The following is a 22,201-nucleotide window of genomic DNA, read 5'->3' as shown; positions in this document are numbered from 1 at the left end:
GAAGGTGATGGGAGTGAGGTGGGAGGCTGGGAGCCTGTGTGTGTCTGTGGTACAGCAACGGGAGCAAGCACGGGCGTGCAAGCATGTGACTGAGTGTGTGACTGCTGGTGAAGGTGGAGCTGGACAAGGGGGTGAAGGGATGTGGGAGCTGGGGATGTGTGTGTCTCTAAGGTCAAGGATGAGACTGCAGGAGGGTCTGGTGGCCAGAGGGACCAGGGAAATCCCAGCCAGCTGCTGCAGTGATGGTTGAGTCTTGGGATTGACTGAGATCGCATGTGTGTGTGCGGAGGTGTCTGTACACTTGAGGAACCTGGGGGGACTGGGATCCAAGGTCAGCTACTGGGTGGGCTGAGCACCGCTGCTTGGAGGGACCCACCCTGCATCTATGCACCTGTAGTCATTTCCCACTAATTCAGCCTCTCCCTCTAACAGCCTTTTGAAGTAAGTGTGTCTCATTTTCCTTGAGCAGAATCTGTTGGTTACACCTTGGAAATTTTGAGGGTGAAAGAGACAACAGAAGAACCAGAATGCCCTGAAGCGCCTTTTGGGCATGGGAGGAATTAATCAGCAGACCTGTGCTGGCATGTTTCTTTCTAATGATCTCTTTCATGTTTCAGCCCTGGCCCAGTGTGTCCAACCTGGCCAAGGATTTCATTGATCGTCTGCTCACGGTGGACCCCAGTGACAGGATGACAGCCCTTCAGGCCCTGAAGCACCCCTGGGTGGTCAGCATGGCAGCATCATCATCCATGAAGAATCTACACCGCTCCATATCACAAAACCTTCTCAAGAGGGCATCTTCCCGCTGCCAGAGCACCAAATCCGCACAGTCCACCCGCTCCAGCCGCTCCACCAAATCCAACAAATCACGGCGGGTTCGGGAGCGGGAGCTGCGGGAGCTCAACCTGCGCTACCAGCAGCAGTACACTGGCTGAACACTGGGCTGGGACCTGCCAGGCGTCTTTTCAGATGTCTTCTCTGTGGTGTAGGTGTGCAGCATCCTTTGCTGTGCACACTCTCAGTGAGGAACATCCAGGTTCCTCCCTCCCTCCCTCCAGGTGCCCCCTGTATCCATGAGGAGGTGTCCCCCTGTGCAGAGGAAAGGGAACCTCATGGTGGCCATCCCACCCTGTGAGCTTGCCACAGAGTCTTGTGCCAGAAACAGGGGCACAGCTCAGAGCCTCAAGTAATACACAAATCAAGGAGCCACGTGGGGAGAAGAGCTCTTTCTGTAGCCCAGGAGCTTGGTTGTTCACAGTTATTTATTAATTCCAGAGCGCTATGTTTCTCTCACTTGCATACAAAAAAAAAATCACTTTATGTGTATGTACATGCATGTGTGTGTGCACATACACGTGTGTGAGGGTGTGTATATGTATTTAAAAGTTGTATATACACAAATTTTGAGCTGCTTTAGTCAGACTCTGTGGTGCCTTTGCAGTGAAGCTGGTATGAGTCACAAACAGTTAGGAGTAGGATAGCTCTGACTCACTGGCGTGCTGCCCACCAGTTCCTCGCTGAAGTGATGCCAGGCAGCAGTTTTCCATGATGGCTGGGAAGCTGCGAGGCTTCCCCCAAGAGCTGCTACCCGCCTGGTGACATCAAGGGCTACTCAAGCTGTGCGAGAGCCGCCGTGCAAATTGGCAGCCATGCTGCAGTACTGTGAGCTCGGAGCTGTAGTCCGGTTCCTTTGAGTGCTCCTGAGGGAGGGGTGGGAGGAGGATTATTGTCCTGCAGGAACTTCACGCTATGCAGAGAGATGTCTTTGGCGGGGCAGGTTTTTCAGGGGTTCCTTGCTGTCCCTCTTGAATTATCCTTCCCCTATTTGTAGCAAGACCAGTGCTTCCCGTGCAGGGTTTGTTCTTGCTGTGCCACACGGCCCTGTCATGCCTGTGACCTGTTACATGTCCTGTGCCCTTCAGACTAGCAATACCAACCACATCACTTCACCAGAACTTCAGTGGTTCCAGGTATTGCTCCCCGTCTGCAGATTTTACAGGGCTCCCCTGCTTTGCATGCCTGCTCTGCCCCAGTGCCACCATCCCTGCTCTGGGACAGCGAAGTGGTGGTGGGAGCAGTTGGGGTGGCTGCAGACGGCTCCATAGCGTCAGGGTCAGGGCTTGAGTAGTGGAGGTGCAATCCTAGAGTGTCAGCAGTGTCAGTACCCTGGAGACGTTGCACAGACACCTTAGAGCTGTTAGGTGTGCCTTAGATTCAACAGGAGAAAGCTGCCTTTCGGGTTTCTTTGTGCTGGATGGTCCTGTGGGGGCTTCTTGTAAAGGGGCTTCCCAGGGGAGGTGAGGGCTCTAGAGCCGGGCTTTATGCAAGCCTGCTGAGATACCTTCCCAACTAGTCAGAGCCATAAAGCGGGGCTGGTGGCACAGTCTCAGGGTGGGCTCAGCCTCTTGTGCCAGCAGAGACAAGAGCTGCAGTGAAGGAGAACGCTGGTTCTTGAAACTTCATATGAAGCCATATGGTTTGCTTCATGCTGTGTGCTTGGAAAGCGCTTGCTTAGCTCTGGGGTAGAGGTGCAGGCTGTGCAAGCTCAAGGGGCTGGCGAGCGTGGCCTTTCCATCCAGGATTGATGTCTCTGCTGCTGTGGTTTAGTGTCAGCAAGGTTTTAAGTGGTTGGTTGGTCACATCTCCCGGGAGCTCTAACTGCACTAGCCACAGCCACTTCTGGTCAGCAAACAGCAGAGCAGTGCTGCTTCAGGGGGAGAAGACTTGAGTTTTCTGTGCTAAGGGAAAAAAAAGAATTTCTAGGGATGTGCTTCCCAGCCCAAAGCAGGGATGGGCTATAACCACCAAGAGCACAGCCTGGGGCGCCCAAGCGTGTGATAGGGAATACAGCAGAGGAAACCTGTGGACAGGCAGTGTATGTAGCAGGGGTGAATTCTAAATCCTTTGCATCATTGCATATTATTTTGAAAACTGCATTCTTTTCAGGCTGCCCTTCCTCAAGTGGCCATCCTACTATGTCACACACAGTCTTTCTTCCATCAGCATTAAAGATCACAACAGAATTACTAAAAACTGGGTTTTTTCAACTCTGTGGACTGCAAAAGAAGTTTCTTCAGCTTCTTTTACCTTCTCATGTAGTTTTCCCTGGTTTGTTACCATGAACTATAAACTAGGTGTGATTTCTGACAAAACAGGCAGCTTGCCACGTTTGCTGCGTAAACAGTTCAGTGCCCCTCATATTACTGCAAACAGCTCTCCAAAAGCAACAACTACTCTAAGAGAAATATCAACTGGAAAATTGTTCTTAGCTTGTACATTAAGAGATGGCAGGATGCTCTCTGAGGGATTCTGGTTTTGAGCCATTACTCAAAGTGTCTTCTACATGTTTGGAGCATCACACCCAGGCACTGTGATCTCTTACCTCCTGGATGCTTTCATGGCCCACCCCAGATTATCTTGCCTGTTTATCCTTAAAACAGGTATTTTGCCCATGCGAGGACATCAAACTGATGAACTGAGCCAAGACCTCTTGAACCTGAGACTTCCCTTTAACCACTAGACCATCAAAATGCACAGGCGTTGTGCAGGTGTCTACCCAAGCTGTTCCCTCCTGCATTCTCTTGTGGGGTGGGGGATAAATGAAGGTGGAGAGGAGGTCAGGATGCTGAGCTTTGGTCTGACCAGGCTGGTTTCTCCACCTTTACAAGGCAGAACAGGAATCCTCTCACCTGTGACAATTTTTGCTTTGTTGCTCTTTTCAGCAATTGGGTTTTCACCAGGAAAAGTCGGGAGCGATGTCATTCGTGGTGAGTTTGGGGTGAAATGTATTTTGGGAAGCGAGATGTTGCTATATAGGTTCCAGCCAGCATCAGTTTTTTGTGATGACACTGGCGGGGAAGTAATTTGGCACTTACCTACATGAGTGATGCTGGAGAGCTGCAGCTTGCCCCTTTGTGGTATGGAGAGGTCTGTGGTCTTCAGGCATCCTGCTGCTAGGGAACTGCACCAAAGAGGACCGAGTCCATCCCATAAGGGGCTTTGGGTTTTCTAGAAAAAGAACTCTAGTTCTCTTCACAAATGCAATGTTTTTTTATTGGCATGGAAAAATCAGTGTAAACATGGGGAAAATCTTTATGGGCTGTCCTTCCATCGTTTGGTTATAGCACTCTTGGCTCAATCGCTCTTCTTTTTCTAAATTCAGTATTTGCAGGAAATCTTACACCCAGACAATAACGTGTGGGCAGAGGAGAGACGAGCAGAGCTCCGTCCAGATGTCCCTTGGAGTCATCGGTGATCTTTCTGTTTTCACTCTGTCTGGAAGACTGTGATGGTCCAACTGCTGTGTTGCAAGGTCAGCTTAAGAACAGTTCCTGGGGTGCTTTTTACGCTTGCAATTGTGGCACCTTTGCAGCTGGGTCTGGGGTGTCTGGGGACAGGCAAAGTGCTGTAATTTTGAGCCATAGTTAGGTGCCTTCAGTGTGTCCTCTAAGAAGCTCTTCACTGTGAATTATCTTGATCATCTGTCTTCATATATGTTCCACAGGAGCATCTCAGTGCTTGATCTGTCTTAAGTCTCAGGAGTTTACATTTTTCAGGAGCGCCTTGTTTGGGGATTTTGGAAGTGAAAATGTCTGAAATGTTTTTTCTGCTCTTTCATTTAATTTTTAAAATCTCCTTCTTTGGCTTTTAACTGGTGATTCTTTATTTGGCTCACAGGGTTTTTTGGAAGACTTTCTCTGGTACTGAATTAGCCAGGAGAACACAGGTAACAAATGCCTGTTCCAGGGCATCGCTGAGCTGCAGACTTTTTATTAGCTGAGGTGCAAATCTCAGGGCGCTTTTGTTTTCCGTACTTTTGTTCATGCAATGAAAATGAAGTTGGAATGACACCTAGTGGCAAGTTGTAGGTGTCCTTGTTCAAGTACAGCCCTAGTTATGTTCCCACTTTCTGGGTGAGATGTTCTTACAAAGAGGAATCTGGTTTTGATGTACTGAGTGATGGTCTTGGAGCACACCTGCAATCCCTGCAATCCCAGGTGTTCAGCATGGCACCGTTTTCTCCTGTACTCATCCTGAAGAGCAGCATTTTAGCCCACAAAGGGATGAGCGTGATTCCGCAGGCACTCACTGGAAGGGATGCTGATTGCTGGGGAAAAGACGCATGCAGTCAGCCCCCGGTGTCTCAGTGAGATGCTCGCCAGCACCCTGCCTTGGGGAGGCGTCTTAAGGGACACGAGGAGAAAGCAAAGCCTAAAGATGCCAAGGCTGGAATTGGTAGGTTTGGGATTTTATCCCAGCGTGAGACACAATGGTGCAGCTCAAGGTGTTGCTTCCTGGTGTGTTCTGTTTCAAGGAAATGCATTTTTGAGGAGTAAAGGGAATTATGGTTGGTTTTCTTTTGGAACTTAGCAGTACTGTGTAAAACAATCCCATCGTTTTGTCCTGGGAATTTGGCTGCGCTCCTGGGGGAGAGAATTACAGCTTCAAAGAATGTGGCCTATTGATGCCTTAATTGTTTATTTTTATTTTTTTGAGTGTTATTGGAAATGAATGTGAAAAGGTTTTGCAGAAATAATGTTAGGTGGTCTACACACTTGCATCCAGATTTTTGAGTAAGTAAGGTATTTTTCTGTGTATTTTGCTCAACCAGCAATTACTTGTCCATGTTCGATTTACTTCTCACCCTTCTCAGGCTTCTAGAAAATTAACATGTCAGCCCAGTGGAGGTAGACACCCCCCCCTTCTTCAATCCAGAAGAAGTCTGTGCTATCACTGAGGTTGTGACAGCATCCAGATGCTCCTGCCAGTTCCTGGACTGCGTTGTTCTTGGAAACATACAACCGTACGTGAAGGGCAGCTTTATAGCCTTGTCAGGGGTGTAAGCCCAGACAAAAAGGGCTCTGACCTGCTGGCTCCAGTGGTGATGTGGAAACCAGCTGCAGTGCAGGGCCTGCGCTATCTATTTGTTTTGGAAATGATGAACCCTCAAACTCTTAACTTCTTTGGAATTTGGATGTTTTCTTCTTCTAGGTCAGATATTTTCTCTTCTGGTAATTCACGTTCTTTCTTACACCCTGCTCCATTTCTCAATCCTGTTTTCTACCTGGGTGTTTGGCTGAAGGACTAATATAGTCAACTTTTATATAATGCACAAACTGGAACAGGAGTCACGGTTAACTCGGCTACTGGGCAGCGACTCTGGACTTGGCTCTGCAGGAGCCATGGTGAGTCCCGTAGCAAGGTCAAAGCATCTGTTCGGTGCCTTGCAGGTGGGAGAAGGCTCCCTTTGAGGATCCTGCAATGCAGGCTCAGCCCAAGGTGATCTGGCACCACGAAGGACAACTGGTGCACGGCTGTTACAGGCCTCTTATTAGACTGTGTGGGGCCATATTCTTCCTTTAAGTGGTGATACTAGAGATTCAGAAGGTTTGAGGTGGCTAAATGAAAATCTCGATTGTTTGACTTAGTTTTCTAAACTATGAAAAGCAACACAGAGGTTGGCTTTTTGGGGGGATCACACCCTCTGGAGGGGTTGAAAACCATTCTCTGGCAGCAGTGTGAGCCCTGGGGTTTGCAGGGAGGCTGACTGTGTCCTGGCCTCTCACCAGCTCGGCTTCATCCTGGAAAATATCACAAAGTGCCTGTACCACTTGGCACCAGATACCCAGCCCCAAGCTGCCTACGCCACTCTTGGGAGGTTTTTGGTGCTTTTTTTGACCACTTGGTTTCCTCTTTCAGCCTGGATTAAGAACACAGCTCTTGGGTGCTCCAGGGGCAGGTACCTGCATGTCAGCTGTGCCTTACTGTGTGGTAAATTTGCCAAAAAAAAATGTGAAGCAGCAGGGATGCGCAGTGGCAGTGGCATCATGGAGCTTGGTACCTTCCACCCTTGGTGTCCCTGGGGTGGAGGGAGCTCTGCCTGCCTGATGACAGAGCAGCTGTCCTTCCCCCGCTGTCCTCCCCTGCACGATGATACTGTAGAACCCTCGTGTGTGACAAGCGAGCTACTCGCTGCTGTTGCAAATATTGTTGCACTGTGTTTGTCTGCTGAACGTGGGAGAGATCCACGGCCCCAGTGAGGTGTGTCGGAAACAAGCAGCTCCCGTGTGGATGCCCAGATAACGTGAGTTTTCCTGTTGCCTTTCACTGCGGAAAGACACCTCCCGGGAAGCTCTTGGGGCCAGAGGTCTTCTGGCACTTGCTGTTATTTTTGGTCGCCAAATTTCCGGTACTGGGTTGGAACAGTTTGGAATTAACTCCGATTGCGTCCCGTTAATCTCTTAGCGGGTCTGCTTTGAGAAGCACCAAGTTCTGTGACTTGCCTTTGGAGTCTTGTTTTTTACACTAAGGTCTGTCTTGTAGGATGAGGTCTGAACCATTGTAATTAGCCTGTAACATTATGATTAGAGTGTACAGAATTATTTATTTTGTGTACTCAGTCTGCTAAACATGTAAATGTATTCTGTGTACCCCATCGCTCTGCTGTCATTCCTTCTGGTGCATGGATCACCCGTGGGCCGGCTGCTGGCAGGCACCGCTTTCCAGGCCAGGAGCGATGGGCAGTGAACGCATCGACAGGATGCTGCTCACCCCTCTAATACAGTCTTGGAGCACAACAAGAAGGTACCAAAGTGCCCGTAAAAGAGTTTGCTGGTTTCTTTAACGCAGCTGCCTGGGGCAGACCTCATGCCGGGCTGTGGTGTCCACAGGGGTGCTCTGGGTGAGTGGGGTGCTCAGCCTCTGGCTGGAAGGCAGGGCTTGGAGGCAGAACAGGCATTGGAGGCAGAACAGGCGCTCTGGGACATTTTGTTCACTTTTCTTTGGCTGCAAGCCATAGAAAGCTGGGCCATAGAAATACCTTGGTTTGCCCACAGCAGCTCATCACCTCTCTGGTTTCACTCTGTGCATCCAGATGTGCATTTTATGGACCATCAGGAAAACCTGTATCAAGTGAAAAACACATACCCCTTCTGAACCACCCTCTCCTGGAAAGGAGGTGATTTTGCAGGGACTGGGGGCCCCATCTCAGCAGTGGCAGGGGTGACAGCGACCTGAACACAGCGAATGACCCATAGTGCTGCACTTGATCAGTTCCTGTTTGAAGCTCCATGTGGCCACCAGTTTCTTTTGCCCTTGTGGCCCATCCCCACATCACTGACATCCAGCTGTCTGTAAGGGCATTGAGGAGCTAACTAAAGCCAAAAAAGTGTGCTGCCTTCATGTGGTGGGTTTTATTTCAGGTACCACAGAGTGCAAGCACTCTAAATGTCAAGGCAGACCAGTAGGACCGGTGTGTACTGGTCCAACTGCTGCTGCCGGCCTTTGGGGAGGTTTGCAAGGAGCTCGCTCAGCCCTGTGCCCTTCTCCCCTACGTCCCAGAGGGGCTTTCCAGGGCAAAGGAGCCCGAGCCAGCAGCTTCACAGGTTTCTCTGCAAGCCCCAGGGCCCTGCTTTGAGTTTGCTCCAGTTGCTCTTGCTCTCTGCAGAGAAAACCACTACACGAAGCTAAATTTTACCCATCCAAACTAAAACTTTGAGCCCTGGGCTGCACTTGAGAAGTTTTTGTTTGTGATTTTTTTTTTTTACTCAAGCATAGGGGCCAGACCATTTGTCTGTACCCTCCATTCATGGTTTATATCCCTTCCCATGGGTATGTCTGTGTAGCATCATGCTTTCTCTGCAACTGCTTCATAGTGATGACAACATTTTGGGGGCTGTGATTAACACAGTAGAGCTTTTATATCACATTCACATCACTGATAAAGAAAAAAAAACCCCACACTTTGTGTTGGGTCAGTCTGATCCTGCTCCTCTCCACGGTGTCCTCATGACCAGCTCTTATTTTGAGCTGCCAGGAACCAGGTGGTAATTCACTGACGTGTCTTTTTACTCGCATGTCACACAAGACATGTTTTCTGCACCTGCCATTGCCTCAAGAATCTCTTTGGGTGAAAACTCAGCTTTCTTCTGAAAACCTGTCATGTGGCCTTGAATTTTGTTTCCTGCTTCACATTTTCCTTTGGGATGGCCTTCAGTTCCCCGCTCTGTTACCTGGCAGATCTGCACACATGAAGCAGCGTGCTGTTCTCCAGCCGCTGCCTTCCACCTTCCAGAAGAGCTGGAGCTGCTGTCGGCTCTTCTCCCATTCAGCTCTGTGTTCCCAACCTGCTACATGGCTTTAAATTGCCACCAGGGATCTTCTAAGATCCTGTGCACCCACCAGCACCCACCCTCCGTCGCGAGTCGAGGAGGGTGCTGAGCTGCAGCTCCACAGGCCCTGGTGGGGCCAGCTGGTGCTGGAGACCTTGCGGTCGGTGGGAGGACCAGTACAGGTAACTTTGCCCACCCTCAGCGCTGCTGTGGGCTCTGGGCTGGTGCCAGGGTGTAGGTCCATGTACATGAAGACCCCCTGAGCAGCCCTGGAGCCTCTGCCAGCCCTGCTCCCTCTCTACCTACGCATTGTGTCCTGGCTGTGCCCCTTGCCAGCGGGTCCCAGCTGGGCACAGCTCCGGCACTGGGAAGTGCTGTGGCTTGGGAGAGGAGCGTGGGGTGCTCTGGGCCCCCCCTGCGCCTTCCATCCCGGCCTGCTTCACAAGGGGAAAGGAGTCAGAGGCAGCGCTTGGCACAAATGCTGATGCTTTATTACAAAGTAAGGCGCCTTGCTTCCAGCTCAGCCCCTTGCCAGCTCTGCCAAGCTCACCATGCCGGGAGCAGCACCCGGCGAAGGGATCCCTCTGTCACCAGCCCTATGCCTGAGAAACAACGTAGTCGATCCAGTTTCGGAACTGGCTCACGCGGGTGTAGATGGCTGGCGTGCGGACATTGCAGTTGCTGTTTCCCCAGGAGACAATGCCAATCAAGGTCCAGACGTTCCCATTCTGGTATACCAGAGGGCCACCAGAGTCACCCTGCAGAGAAGACGCCTCCTGCTTAGTGGCCCCAGCATGTGCTCCAGACTGGTCCCTGCCACCCCAGCCGCCCCCAGCCGCGGCCAGGCGCTATAGCTGACATCTCTGGCTCCATAGACCCAAGACCCCACGTGTCCTCCTCCTCCTCCTCCAGCGGGAGCTTGGCTCCTTACCTGGCAGGAGGAGGCACCGACCCCGCCGGCACAGAGCATGGAGCTGGTGATCTGGTTGCCCCAGTACTGCTTGCACTGGTTCAGGGCGATCAAGGGCAGAGTTACCTGCTGCAGGCGGACTGCCAAGGCTTGGGCTGGGGGAAAGAAGCACCATTAAATGGCCCTGGAGTTGGCGGGTCTCCTGGAGCCTTTGGGAGCACACAGGCACCCTGGGTAAGCTCCCACTGTGGCTTCCAAACACGTGGGTGCTGCCATGCAAAGCGCCCTCCCCCTCTGTGCCAGTGTACCCCCCTGCCCCAGGAGGGATCGCCTCGTGCAAGCAGCCCCAAGCAAGGGCAGGCTGGTGCCCGTGCTCCGTCATCCCTGGGGTTGGCATGCATCCACCTCCACCTGTGCTTGCACCAATGCACCCACACACACACACACACACACTGCCCCTGGGCTCCCCCAGACCCTGCAGAGCCACCCAGAAGGGAGGTGGCCACACACGGCCCTCCCTGAAGCTGCGGTGTTCGTACAGTTGGTGTTGGTGCGTCCCCAGCCAGTGGTGACGCACTGGAGGTTGGTGGGCAGAGCCAGGTTGGTGGGGGGCAGGCAGACAGGGGCCACGCGGGGTCCCAGCTGGGCAGGTGAGGAGAGCTTCAGCAGGGTGATGTCGTTGTTCAAGGTGTAGGGGTTCCAGCTGGGGTTTGTGATGGCCTGCCGAGAAATTGTGTAACACGCCATCCCTGCCCTGCAGGAGCAGCCCCAGCGCAGAGCTGCAGCCCTGTCCCAGGACTGCAGCCACTTCAGCCTGGCTCACCCTGGACACGGTCTTCATTTGAACAGACTCTGCGTTGGAGCTGCGGTCATATTCCCCGAGGACGACGATGTGGGAGTACGGGCTGCGAGGGGTAAGGGAGTCAGGGGGACACGCGCAGCTGGCACTCGGGGTGGGCACAGCACTGGGGCTGCCACAGGCACAAGGCACTGTGTGCCCAAGGGAAGCCACCACAGGGAGGAAGCCCCGGGCTGCTCAGTTCCTCGGGTGCTGGCCTCCGAGGCTGTCCCAAGTGCCACTTGGCGATGCCCAGCATGCCACATGCCCCTGTCCCTGCTGGGTGGCACTGGCATGGGCTGGCTGGGCATCGCTCCTCACTTGAATTCGCAGTGGGCAGCCGTGACGACCCAGTTCTCATTGATCAAGGAGCCGCCGCAGAAGTGGGATCCCGAGCGGGTCTGCAGTGGAAAGAGGGAGGAAGAGCTGGGGCTGAGCCCCCCACAAAGCTGGGGACAGGCAGAGGGTGTCATGGGCCCCCTTGGTGCCTACCCACCTCCCACCCCTGGCGCCTGGCTTGCCATGCCATGCCACCGTGATGCTTGGGGCAGCAACCCTGCCTGGGGAGCGGGACAGTGCCGTACCTGCAGGGACACCTGCCAAGGCCATGAACCGGGCACCGCGTTCTGCCCGTTGATGATCCTCTCACTGTAGTGCACCGAGGGGCTGATGACGGGCACCCCACAGCCTGGCGGAGAGGCAGAGGGGCACAACAGTAACCCCAAAAGCTCAGGGCATGCACACGGGGGCTGCCTGTGCACAGCAGCTCCATGTCACCATCCCTGGGGTGCCCCGGTCCTGCTGCACCTCAAGTACCTCCCTGTGCCCGCGGGCAGCACTTACTTGAGACGGTGCTGGCAAGGGCCAGGCAGGCAACTGCCCACAGCAACGCCATCCTGGGAGGACATGGCTGTGGCCCCGGGGCCGCGAGCTTTATAGCGGCCAGGAGCCACATGGCTCATGGCTAGGCAGGGTCAAGGTCCCCCTGCTGCCTTCTGCCAGCTGCGGGCAGCAGTGATGGGCCAAACCTGGCACGTACCTCACCCCACGCCAGCAGGGTGGTGGGGACAGGCTGCCAAGAGGCATCCCAGGGTGCTAGGGTTATCGCTGGAATGAGTTATGTCAGTTCTCACCATGGAGCTGGAGAGGGAGAGCACCCAGGGCTGTGCTGGGGGCACGGGGGGCTGCTTGTGGGCACACAGCTGGGGGAGCAGTGGGGCTGTACGTGCTGAGACGGATGCCTGGGAGGGTGGCAGGTCACCCTGCCCCCAGGGCCGCTTCAGATCTGTTGGCACTAGGGATGCTTCCCCACGTGGCCACAAAGCCTGAGCCCAGCTGCACGTTCCCAGGGCCCAGGGCCACCCCCTGACCCTCAGCCCCGGCACAGGTGAGCGTGTCCCAGCGCCAGCCGTGGCAGCTGGGGGGGACAGACACCTTCCCAGGCAGGCGGGAGCTGTGGCCGGTGTGGAGGGCTGGGCAAGCAGGACAGTGGGCACCTCCCCGAGCTGAGGTTGATGCCACCAGCCAAGCATCCCCCAGCACTGCAGCTGCCTGACCCCTCACCCCAGGGCTGCAAAAGCTGGGGAGCTGCATGGTGCTCTCCATCCTGGGCACAGGGGGTACGCAGGTAGTGCTTCCGTCATCCCCCATGGCCCTAGGTGATGCTCCTGGGATAGCACTGGGTGCAGGGGTGATGCTGAGTGTGGGGATGGGTGCCACGCTCTCTGTGCCACCCACACACCCTGGAGAGCAGTGCCTGGACGCTGGTGAGTGATTGCAGGGCTCAGGCCTTTATTTCTGGCAGTGGGGACAGGGCAAGGACAGCAGGACCCGGCCTGCCACAAGGGAGGAAGCGTGACAGAGCATGGAGGTCTCCCAGGATGCTGCAGGGGCTGGGCACAAGGACACAGGCAGAGGCTTTGCTCCTGCTCTTCGTGTGGCACCTGGGGAGGAGGTGACCAAGGACTGGACAGCAGTGGAGGATGGAGGAAGAGCCAGTGCCCAGGGCGGTGCTGCCCATCACAGACAGGACTTGAACCTGGGTGCAGGAGGCTGCTAGACACCCGAGACACAACCATGTTCTCCAAGAGGCTGGAGAGTCTCAGACCCCAGGTCCTGCCTCAGATGCCAGGAGCTGAGCAGGTCGGCAGGAACTTGGAGCCATTCCTTCACACCGGCAGGGATAGGGTTGACGGCGCTACCCAGGGTGGTGAGACTTCCCTGTGCCCTTCTCTGTGGCTGTGGGCCATGATAAGCTGCCCGTTACTGTCCCTGCAGGGCCCAGGCTGGGGGAGCAGCATCAGACCTGGGCTGAGCCATACCAGAGGAAGACCTCCTGTGGCCAAAGCCCCCTTGCAAGCCTGGGTCTAGCACAGCTCCAGTCTGCCTTGGCGCTGGGGTAGTAACAGATGCCATGGCCAGGACACGCTGGCCCAGAGGGCCATCTGGAGACTCAGGGAAACCCAAATACCTCTGCGGCCCCACAGAGACGTGGGCTTACCCCAGCTGCAGCCTCCTGTCCTTTGCTCTGTGGCTCCTCTTTCTCCTGCAGGCAATAGGCCAGACCTGAGCAGCCCTCAATGAGCAATTCAGCAATGGGTTGACTTTCTCCTGACCCAGGTCCCCTGGGACTGGCACTTGCAGGAGACAGCCAGCTCAGTGAGGCAAGACCAGAGGAGGATGGCATCTATCCAGACTGTCCCCAGCACAGGGCAAGGTGCTGTGTGTAGGGGATGCCACATGTTACCTCTGTTCTCCCCACGCACAGCCTCGGAGGTGTCCTGTGTGGCCCATACGTCCGTGGGGGGGAGCGGGGAGCAGGCTGTGGGGCACAGTGTCAGGCACACTTGCCCTTGCGAAGGCAGAAGGGCAGCTCCGGCACAGGGACCAGGATGGTGCTGAAGATGGGCCGATAACTCTCGGGCAGGACCTGGGGGTGCTGCGCCATCATCTCCAGCACCACGTGCCGCACCTCCTTGGAGACGTCACCCCGGAGATCCAGCAAGGTGGAGATGTGCTCATCACTGGGCAGAGAGCAAGAGATGAGTCCAGGTGCTGCTGGCCCACAGCTCTGTCCACAATGCTCATGTCCCACAAACCTCCCGTGATCCAGAGAAGCTGAGCTGAGCCCAAGGCAGAGCTGGTACTCTGCACCAGCCAAACTTTAAAATTTGCCTGAAAATAACTCCACAAACCTTGTGAATTTGGTTTTGACATTTTCTGGGTTTCAGCTGATTCTGACATTTCCAATTTGGTGTTTTGCGATTTCTCACATTTTGTTTGGCTACCAAATATAGATGGGTGAATGCCACAGCAGAATTGCTTTTTCCTTTGTATTTTTGACCTTGGGACTTTGCAAGAGCCCCTCTAATCTGGAGCAGGGGAAAAGGAAGCCGCAGGGAGGCAGGGGGAAAAAGCTCAGGTTTCTGCCTGCCCTGCAGTGTAACTGCACAGGGTCCAGCCCAAGCTTCACTTCCCTGGGCACACTCACACCTCCCACGTCTCACAGTGGGGCTTCTTACCTGACATCAGGGTACTTGGTGATGAAGCCCAGCACCTCCAGGCTGAGCAGCGCTGGGTCTTTGAGGCAAATCAGCTCCCGCAGAGCAAAGACAGCCTCCAGGCTCTGCTGGCTCTGGTCCAGACCCTGCAAGGGAGAGCAGCCCCACGTGTAAGACCAGAAGGCCACCATGGCTGCTGGTGAGATGCGGCCCAGTCCTCAGTGCCCATGTCGGGACCTGGACCCTTGCAATTCCTGTCTCCTTGCTCAGCATGTCCCACCTGTTGGGGCTGGCTCATGACTCTGCAGCCTCATTGGCCTTCACCGGGCAAGGTGGGTGGTCCCCCAAGTCCCTAATCCAGCCAGTTCCTCCCCTCTTGGCCTCACAGCTGCCCAAGTGTAACAGCCACGTCTTGTTCATGGGCTGATGTACCCACCCCATCTGCTGTGGGCTGGAGGGGAGCAGGAGAGTCATGGAGGTGAGCTACGAGCTCCTTGCACTGACCTTGCTGCGTGATGACCCCCTCCCGTGGCACAGCCGTGGCTCCCCACCGCACCCAGGCACCCCTCACCAGTCCACAGAAGAGCTCCTGGAGCTGCGTGGCGTCCTGCAGCAGGCGGTGGCAGAGCTGGCCCCGCTCCTCCTCGCTCTTGCACACCATCTTCTTCTGCATGAGTGCCCGAAGGTACTGGCTCGCCACCAGGAGCTCACTCTCCATCAGCAGGAGCTGGGCAGGTGAGAGCTGTTAGCACTGGGCACCGCCTGGGTGTCAGACCACAATTGCCCAGGGAAAGGCAGAGGGGAAGGCGGCTGGATACAACACCAAGCCATGGGGACAACCTGCTGGGAAGCACCCCCAGACAGAGGGACAGAGAAAGTAGGTGAATCTGAGGAAACCCTGAACACCTCTGCATGGCGGACTGCTCCGGAGGATGCAAGCCCTCTGGCAAACCCAGCAGCAACTGCGTCCCCTGCGCCCCAGCATGGCACCCAACTGCCCAGCCTTCCTGCCCTACAGACAAGCAGCCATTCGAAGGACCCCCTGCAGCAACTGTACCGTGAAGACAGGTTTCCTGACATGGGAGAAGTCCTTTGCATACTTGTCAATCACTTCACACATGTTGCTGACGAGCTGGGACCCGGAGAGCCACTTGCGGGAAGGCAGCTGCAGGCAGAGGGGCTGAAAGAAGCAGAGGAGCCGCATACAGTGCCCTGGTTCACATCGCTCTCACAGCACCTGCCAGCTGCAGGGTGGCACGACATACCAGAGCCACCGCCTGCCTGCTGCCTGGCAGCATGGCTGCTTTGTCTTGCAAACCCCCCAGGCTCCTGCTGCCAGCCAAAAGTCAACAAGAAACAGAAGAGTGGTCTAGATCAGGAAATCATGGAACTGCCCCTCCCTGACACCCAGAGATCCACGTTTTGGGGCTTTATCTGGGTCGCTATGCCCCATCAAGGGTAGCACCTGAGGTCTGGGCACCAAGCTGTTATCCACACACTTGCTTTTAGCCTGCCCTGCTAATTTTATTTTTAATTTCCACTCCTCTCCACTTCCCTTGTGTAGACATATCTTTGGCCAAGGGCTTTGATCTCCTGCCCTGCTGTCCTTGCCTGTCTTCCTGCCTGCAGGCAGACATTCCCTCTATGTCTCTACTGGGGCCACAGCAGTCTCCACGCTGCCTGCGAGCATTTGACCCTTTAGCTGCTCCTTTGTTTTCATGCCATTCAAGCCCTACATAGCAATGCCATTAATTTTTCCAGATTTTTGGTCCAGACTCCAGGAAAGCTAAATTTGACTACACTGGCAGGAAACAACTCAGGCAGTCACACGTGCTTGTATCCTCTGCACAGACATTGCCTCTCTCCTGTTGGTTTTCTGCCATGAAACAGCCATAAAAAGGAGCATGAGGCAGCCTGGGCAGGCTGTGGCTCCTGGTCTCTGGTGGTTGGCAGTTTGGGGGCCACAAGCCATCTGCCCCAGAGATGCAGGGTAGTGCTGCTGCACAACAGACATTGGGCGAGCTGCAAGCAGTTTACCAAAGCCTAGGAGCCAGGCTGGCAGAGATGTCTGCAGGATGATACCAGGGCATGGGGTATGCGGTGGGGATTCTGGGCAGGAACAAAGCCATGCCTGGGGGTGTAGTCACAGGGCTGTTCTTGCTGGGGCCAGGTTCCTTGCAGCCCTGCCAGCCTCAGGGGCTGTGGACAAACATACCTGGAGGTCCAGGAGCAGCTCCTCCAGCAGCAGCTGACAGGCTTTCTTCTGCATCCTGTCCAGAGCAGCCCAGAGGGACGCAGGGACTTCTCTGTGGGCAGCATTGGGGTGCAGGGAGGAGACAGAGGAGCTAGGAGAGAAGGGAGGGGACACATAGCCTGGGAAGCATGGTGGGGACACTGGTCCCGCAGCAGGGTGGTGAGGATGTGGCTTCCTTTTGGGTGGTAAGGTTGCTACAAGGTGCTGGTGCATCTTACCTGAGAGCCAGGTTGTTGTTGAGCATGGCCAGTAGGTAGGAGACATAGTACTTGGGTACAGTACGGTCCTTCTGGTGCTCCTTCCCACACTGCACTAGGGCTTCCCGCAGACTGCAACACAGCGAGTCAACCATGGTGGGCAGGCAGAGCCCCGGACGTCTTGCCACAAGGACCTGGAATCTGGGATGCTCTTGGGAGCACGTGGACCTCCCACAACCCTCCCAGCTCACTTGGCTCTTTCCAGCTTCTGCCACCAGGTTGGAGAGGGGCAGGCTGTTGGGCAGGGTGGGACAGCGGGACCCGTTCTGGACCTCCTTGGGGCAGCAGGGCTGGGTGCTACTGGAGTAGCACTTGGGGCAGGCAGACCCTGAGAGCTGATGGCCCCCAAGGGCTGAGACAGTAGCCACACTGGCAGACAGGCTGCCAAGCCTCCTGTGACCTGGATGAGCGCTGGATGCCCTGTGGCAGATCACCACCATCAGCCTGTGACACTTGGCCATGGGACCCAGGGTCTGTGAGAAAGGGCAGGGGTCTGAGGGGCTCCACTGACCGGCCCAGAAATGCTTCAAGCTCCTCCAAGGCCATGTTGTAGACCTTCTGCTGCAGAGAACTGGTGATCAAAGAAGCCACCTGGATATTCTCATTCAGCATCTGCAGAGGGAGAGTGCGGACGAGTCTGTGAGAGGCTGCAGGGCACAGCTCCCTTTTTGGGGGCTCCCAGTGTGGCCGTGTCCCAGCTGCACTGGTGGTGCTGGGGACCCACCTGCATGACAATTATGGGCAGGGCTGACTGAAAGAAGCCCTGATGGTCTGTCTCGGGTTCCTCTTCCCTGAACCATTCCTTGAACTCCACCTCCAGGGTCCTCTGCATCCACTCAAGCACACTAGCCTGTGGATGGATGCCCACCATGGTCAGCCCAAGAAGTCAGGTACGACCCCGCCAAGACCCAGCACACAGCCCAGCAGTGGGTCCTGGGCCTTGTCCCACAGGCTCATGGTCTCCTGCTGCTGTCAGAGCAGATGCTGGCTCAGTGGTGGTCACTGGGTCCCCGCACGCATCGACTGTCCCACTCACCCACCTTGACTTTCACCACGTATTTCCTCTCCATCTGATCCACGAGCTCAGGGGACAGGAGGGGGCCCAGAGCAGAAATGTCCACTTCTGGGAGAAGGTCAGGGTGACCCATCATCTCCGGGCTGGAGGGCAGAGGTGGGACAGGGCTGGGAAGAACCTGGATTTTCCAGGAGTTCCTGTCTCTCCCCCTGCCCTCCCGGTGGTCATCCCCAGGCAGCCAGAGCCACTCTCCCAACCCACCCGTGTGCTGGTGGACAATCCCGCTCTCCACAAGCTCCCCTGCTCGGTTGGTGCTGACCTGTGGTACACACGCAGTGCCCACTCGAGGAGAAGGAAGAGCGCCTGTTTGTCCAGGTCCTCTTGGAGGATGTCCTGGAGGTGGCTCGTGAGGGCCTGGTGGTAGGTGGCCGTGCAGATGCTGAGGATGTTGTAGTGAGCTGGGACGCACTGGACCATCAGGTCCTTCACCACACGCAGCTCGGACACGATGTCCTTCTGCAGCGCTGCCAAGTGCCTGGCCAGCCCTGGCCCCTGTGCGTCCATGCGGCTGGCATGAAAGTGGGCTCCTGTGATGGTGTCCTGAAGAACGTGGTAAAACTTCTGCCTCCAGCCCTTTGGGCGGCCAGGGGGCAGGAAGGTGGCCTCCAGGAGCAGAGTATCATCTATTTTCTCCTCCCGCTCAATGATCCTTATGGCGGTGACAAAGAGTACTGGGTCCTCGCGCACCAGCCGCAGGCTGCTGCCCACGATGTCCCACAGCTGCTTGGCCAGGCTCTCGTTGAGCTCCTGCAGGCCACCAAAGTAGGACAGCACAGTTGCCTGGGCACTGGAGAGCCTGCGGAGGTGCAGCTGGGAGAGGATGTTGTCCCGGAGGTGCTCCATCATCATGAGCTCCGCGTGGGCCTCCAGAAGGTGCTGCCCATGGAGCAGCTGCAGGATATGGGAAAAAACCTCGTGGACTGTGGGAGAGGGAGGAGAGATGCCAGAACTGAGTGGGGGGGGTGAAGGGGGCTGGCACCAGGGCCATGGGTGCGGGTTAGCAGGGAGATGGTGCGGGAAAGATCTGGGGCTCTGGGACACCGTGCTGGATCAGGCCCTAGCGAGGCAATGGTATCTGCATCCACGGAGACTTCCCAAACCCGAACAGCAAAGCTGGAGCAACCTGCTCTAGCTTTGCTGCCAGCCCTGCGCAGAGCCCAGAGTTGGACTGAAGTTCTCCCCAGCACCTTCCAGCCCAAATCCACGAGGACTGGCCCAGTGTCTTACCTGAGAAGAGCTGAGGCAGCACCTGGACCACCGAGGCCAGCTGCACATGCTCTGCCATCAGCACTCGCATCTGCTGGAGGCCCTGGAAGCGGTCTGCGCTGTCAAGCAGGGTCCACCGTGCAGCCCCTAGGTCCTGGCACACGCTCTGCACCTCCTGGGCCGCCGACTGCAGCTGCTCCAGCCCCGCACTTACCCCCTCCAGGTAGGACTGGACAGTTGACTGGGGAGCAGAAGAGGACAGAGGGGTGGTAAAGCAGCTCCCAAGGCTGGAGTACTCACATGCCGTTTGCCCCAGCCCCACAAGGTCTCTCTTGCAGGAGCTCTCCCAGCCCCACAAAGTCACACTTGCCTCTGTCACCATGCCATCACATCACTACATCTCCCAGACCTTCTGCGATGACCCCATCCCATCAGACCAAGCACACCCAGCTTCAGGAAACCTGCTCCAGCAGCAGGAATGGCTCATATGGGGGTGGGGCGAGGGGGACAATGGCTACTGTGCATGAGGTGGGAGAAAGGCATCACTTTGGGGTGACTGAGGCAGCAGGGTGAGCGGTAACCAGATGTTTCCTTTCAGTTTTAAAAGATTACTTTGCTTCTGCAAAATAGTAGCCAGGTCACAGGGCCCCACGTGCCCCCAAGGGGTATTAAGGGCACAAAGCACCTCAGTGGCCATAGGAACCCTCCTCCCGAATAGATGAATAGATTCCCATCTTTTCCAGCCCTGCAGCGGTGCTGGCACATCTGCATGCCCCATCCACCCATTTAACTCCCAGCTCCTGACGCCAAGAAGCACTTTCACACAGCAGCACCAGAAGCAAGTTGCTTTCTCTGAGGCCACATCACTTAGAAGTTGCCTCCTGGACAATTCGCCCATGGTCAGGGTAGGAGAAACCATCTCCAAAATAATCAGGAGAAGGTTGGGGTGCTCAGACTGGAGTCCTGTGGTTAATTGTTCCTCAGGTCAAACAAAAAAAGGTCACCCTGAGCAGGGAGGTGGGCCGGGGGACTGGGGACAGCCCGTACAGGTGTGTGTAGACAATGTTTCTCCTGCTGGGCTCGGCAGGCTGGAGCTCTTAGCCTCCCCCAAGCCATGGGGGAGGGAAGCATTTGGTGATGGGATGGTGATGGGAAGCACTGGCTCCAACACATGGAATGTGCTGAATGCCCTAGGTGTTTTGTTTTGAAGGATGGCTGCGGGCACAGGAGACACATTTACCACTTCAGATGCTGCCCAGGGGTAGGGCAGGAGTTGGTGGTGGGGTTTACCAGATCTTTTATCTGAAACAATTGTGTTTCTCCCACCAAATGCCAACCACAGGACAAGAAGTAGATGCAAAGATGACTCAGCACAGGAGAGGGGATGCTGGCTGGGATCCCTGCTTGGGGAGGCTGCGGGTACCCACAGGGTGGCCTGTGGCAAACACCCACCTTCAGCCGGGACCGGATGGAGCTGTTCCTCTGTGTCTCTCGGCTCCGGTACTGCCCAAGCCCCTCCAGTTTCTCAGGGCGGTAAAACACCCCTGAAGCCCATTTCAGGGCGGCTCCTCTCGCCAGCTTCTCAGCCTTCTCTGCTTCTGGCCACTCCTCATCTGGGGATGAAGCCAGGGGTTAATGAGCACAAGGAAGCCTCTCCTGGAGGGGCAGGAAGGGCCCCTGAGGCCAGAGGCAGGAAGCTGGCCGCCAGCTGACTTCCAAGCACATCCAGATGTGGGAAGCCAGACAGCACGACAGCAAGCGGGTCCTTTTGCAAGGGCCCCCCTGAGATGCCACCGCTGCAGACTGGTGTCACAACGGCTGTGGCAGTGAGAAGGCTGCCCTGGGGAGCTGGCACCCAGCCTGCCAGCTTGGGCTGTCCCCCAGACCAAGTGCATGTCCCCATTGCTGCCCCCAAACACGGTGCTGGGGGGTCTGAGAGGAGTCTGATGTCACCTAGGAAGCCCTCAGCAGGGCTGAGGCTTCAGCAGTGAGTCAGCAGCTATCTCATGAAGGACAGACAGGTTGAGGTGAGGACAGGAGGCTCCCAGTCTCCCAAAGGCACCCATGCAGCTGTGGGGGACCACAGCGTCCCCCTTGACACAGGATCTGAAGCCATGCCAAAGGCCTTCTGGCCAGAGTGGGGAGGGATGAGAACCAGCACAGTTATCACACGCCAGCCCCCATCCCCAGCGGTTCCATCGTTCCCCCCACCCCATCCCCAGCAACTGTGCAGCCCCGCAGGGATGTCAGCCAGTGCCAAGCCCTGCTGGGAAGCCTGCCCGCACGGGAACCCTCGGGGATGGGGGGGCTTCGGGGAACGCCAGCCCAGCGGCTTTGAGGATAAGCTGTGCAGTGAGCAGCACTGCCCCCAGCGCAGCTATCTCCATCAGGAAGCAGAGCCAGGACTTCACCCCTCCAAAAACACAAGGCAGCAGCCCCGGCACAGGGAAAAGGTCCAGGGGGTGGCAAGGCAGAGGGCGGGGGAGCCCCCAAAACGCGCCGCAAGCAGTACCATCCCCCCTCTGCCCAGCGCCGCCAGCTCCCCGGGGTGGCCGCACCGTCCCCGTTACCTCTGGGGCTGCGGGCACGCCCGTCCCCCGCGGACAGGCCCATGGTGTCCGGGCGGCGCGGAGGCGGCCCCCGGCGCTTCCTCAGCCGAGCAGCCGCGCTCCTCAGGGCCTCGTTGTGCTCCCGCAGCCGCGCTCAGGACGTCAGGGACGGGGGGGCGGAGGGGCGGGGGAAGGCGCCGGGGCTGCCATAGGCCTGGCCGGGGGGGGTCATCGCGCCCCGTGTGCCCTCACCAGCACCCCCGAGGCGCGCACACGCGGCCCCTCGGCGCGCCCCCTGCACTGCCCCGCTCGCAGCCGGGCTGCCTCGGTGGGGGGCGGCCGGGGGTGCCCACGCCAGGCACCGCGGCCCACCGCCGGGGCCGGGGCAGCCGGGGAAGGCTCTGCCTGCAGCAGCCGGACCCGGAGGCGGGAGAGCTGGGAGAGCCTTCGCGGCCGGGGATGGACCCGGAGACGAGCCCCGGCCACAGGCCGCCCCCCCCCG

At 56.5% G+C, this 22,201-nt stretch overlaps 3 protein-coding genes across 6 annotated transcripts in view; 1 reads left to right on the top strand and 2 right to left on the bottom strand.

The window, feature by feature from the left end:
• Positions 1-7,430, top strand: part of PSKH1 (protein serine kinase H1) — a 44,282-nt gene extending 36,852 nt beyond the window's left edge. The window contains exons 4-5 of one of the 2 annotated variants that reach the window (XR_013923661.1): positions 618-4,312; positions 4,678-7,430. Coding sequence is in view for 1 of the 2 variants with exons in the window: in XM_080364968.1 (XP_080221094.1) it covers positions 618-935 (318 nt within the window). In the remaining variant the exon portion in view is untranslated. Of the gene's footprint in view, positions 1-617 lie in introns of both variants that reach the window. The other variant, XM_080364968.1, reaches the window with a different exon arrangement.
• CTRL (chymotrypsin like) lies at positions 3,916-12,481 on the bottom strand. 2 transcript variants are annotated; one of them, XM_080364974.1, is made up of 7 exons: positions 11,702-12,481; positions 11,443-11,546; positions 11,180-11,259; positions 10,844-10,925; positions 10,560-10,740; positions 10,042-10,175; positions 3,916-9,868 (listed from the first exon to the last, which is right to left on the bottom strand). In XM_080364974.1, the coding sequence occupies exons 1-7, from the start codon at positions 11,811-11,813 to the stop codon at positions 9,707-9,709; spliced, it is 855 nt and encodes a 284-aa protein (XP_080221100.1). In that variant the 5' UTR covers positions 11,814-12,481; the 3' UTR covers positions 3,916-9,706. The 2 variants fall into 2 exon arrangements, with proteins under 2 accessions (XP_080221100.1, XP_080221099.1); XM_080364973.1 differs by having other exon boundaries at positions 3,916-10,175.
• Positions 12,482-12,629: 148 nt separating this feature from the next.
• EXOC3L1 (exocyst complex component 3 like 1) lies at positions 12,630-21,860 on the bottom strand. Of its 2 annotated transcripts, XM_080364920.1 has the most exons (13): positions 21,721-21,860; positions 20,603-20,763; positions 19,172-19,391; positions 18,204-18,864; positions 17,910-18,027; positions 17,594-17,719; positions 17,381-17,481; positions 16,831-16,941; positions 16,574-16,703; positions 15,416-15,538; positions 14,930-15,085; positions 14,380-14,504; positions 12,630-13,881 (listed from the first exon to the last, which is right to left on the bottom strand). In XM_080364920.1, the coding sequence occupies exons 1-13, from the start codon at positions 21,761-21,763 to the stop codon at positions 13,695-13,697; spliced, it is 2,262 nt and encodes a 753-aa protein (XP_080221046.1). In that variant the 5' UTR covers positions 21,764-21,860; the 3' UTR covers positions 12,630-13,694. The 2 variants fall into 2 exon arrangements, with proteins under 2 accessions (XP_080221046.1, XP_080221047.1); XM_080364921.1 differs by lacking the exons at positions 20,603-20,763; positions 21,721-21,860 and having other exon boundaries at positions 18,204-18,835; positions 19,172-19,358.
• Positions 21,861-22,201: the final 341 nt, after the last annotated feature.

The sequence above is a fragment of the Falco punctatus genome (genome assembly GCF_963210335.1).
Source record: "Falco punctatus genome assembly, chromosome: 14".
NCBI lineage: Eukaryota > Metazoa > Chordata > Aves > Falconiformes > Falconidae > Falco > Falco punctatus.
Note: the sequence above shows the minus strand (reverse complement) of the source record. Positions and strands in the feature narration are given on the sequence as shown.

What these genes read in the sequence shown, in the direction of transcription:
- CTRL (XM_080364973.1), bottom strand. Translation starts at nt 11,813, where the DNA reads ATGTGGCTCCTGGCCGCTATAAAGCTCGCGGCCCCGGGGCCACAGCCA. An exon ending in CCTTGCCAGCACCGTCTCAA is followed by an intron (nt 11,547 to 11,701) that starts GTAAGTGCTGCC and finishes CCTCTCCGCCAG; the next exon opens with GCTGTGGGGTGCCCGTCATC. An exon ending in GGGACGCACCAACACCAACT is followed by an intron (nt 10,176 to 10,559) that starts GTACGAACACCG and finishes TCTTTCCCCCAG; the next exon opens with CCCAAGCCTTGGCAGTCCGC.
- EXOC3L1 (XM_080364920.1), bottom strand. Translation starts at nt 21,763, where the DNA reads ATGGGCCTGTCCGCGGGGGACGGGCGTGCCCGCAGCCCCAGAG. An exon ending in AGCTGCTCCTGGACCTCCAG is followed by an intron (nt 15,539 to 16,573) that starts GTATGTTTGTCC and finishes TGCTTCTTTCAG; the next exon opens with CCCCTCTGCCTGCAGCTGCC. An exon ending in AGGAGCTCTTCTGTGGACTG is followed by an intron (nt 14,505 to 14,929) that starts GTGAGGGGTGCC and finishes TCTCCCTTGCAG; the next exon opens with GGTCTGGACCAGAGCCAGCA.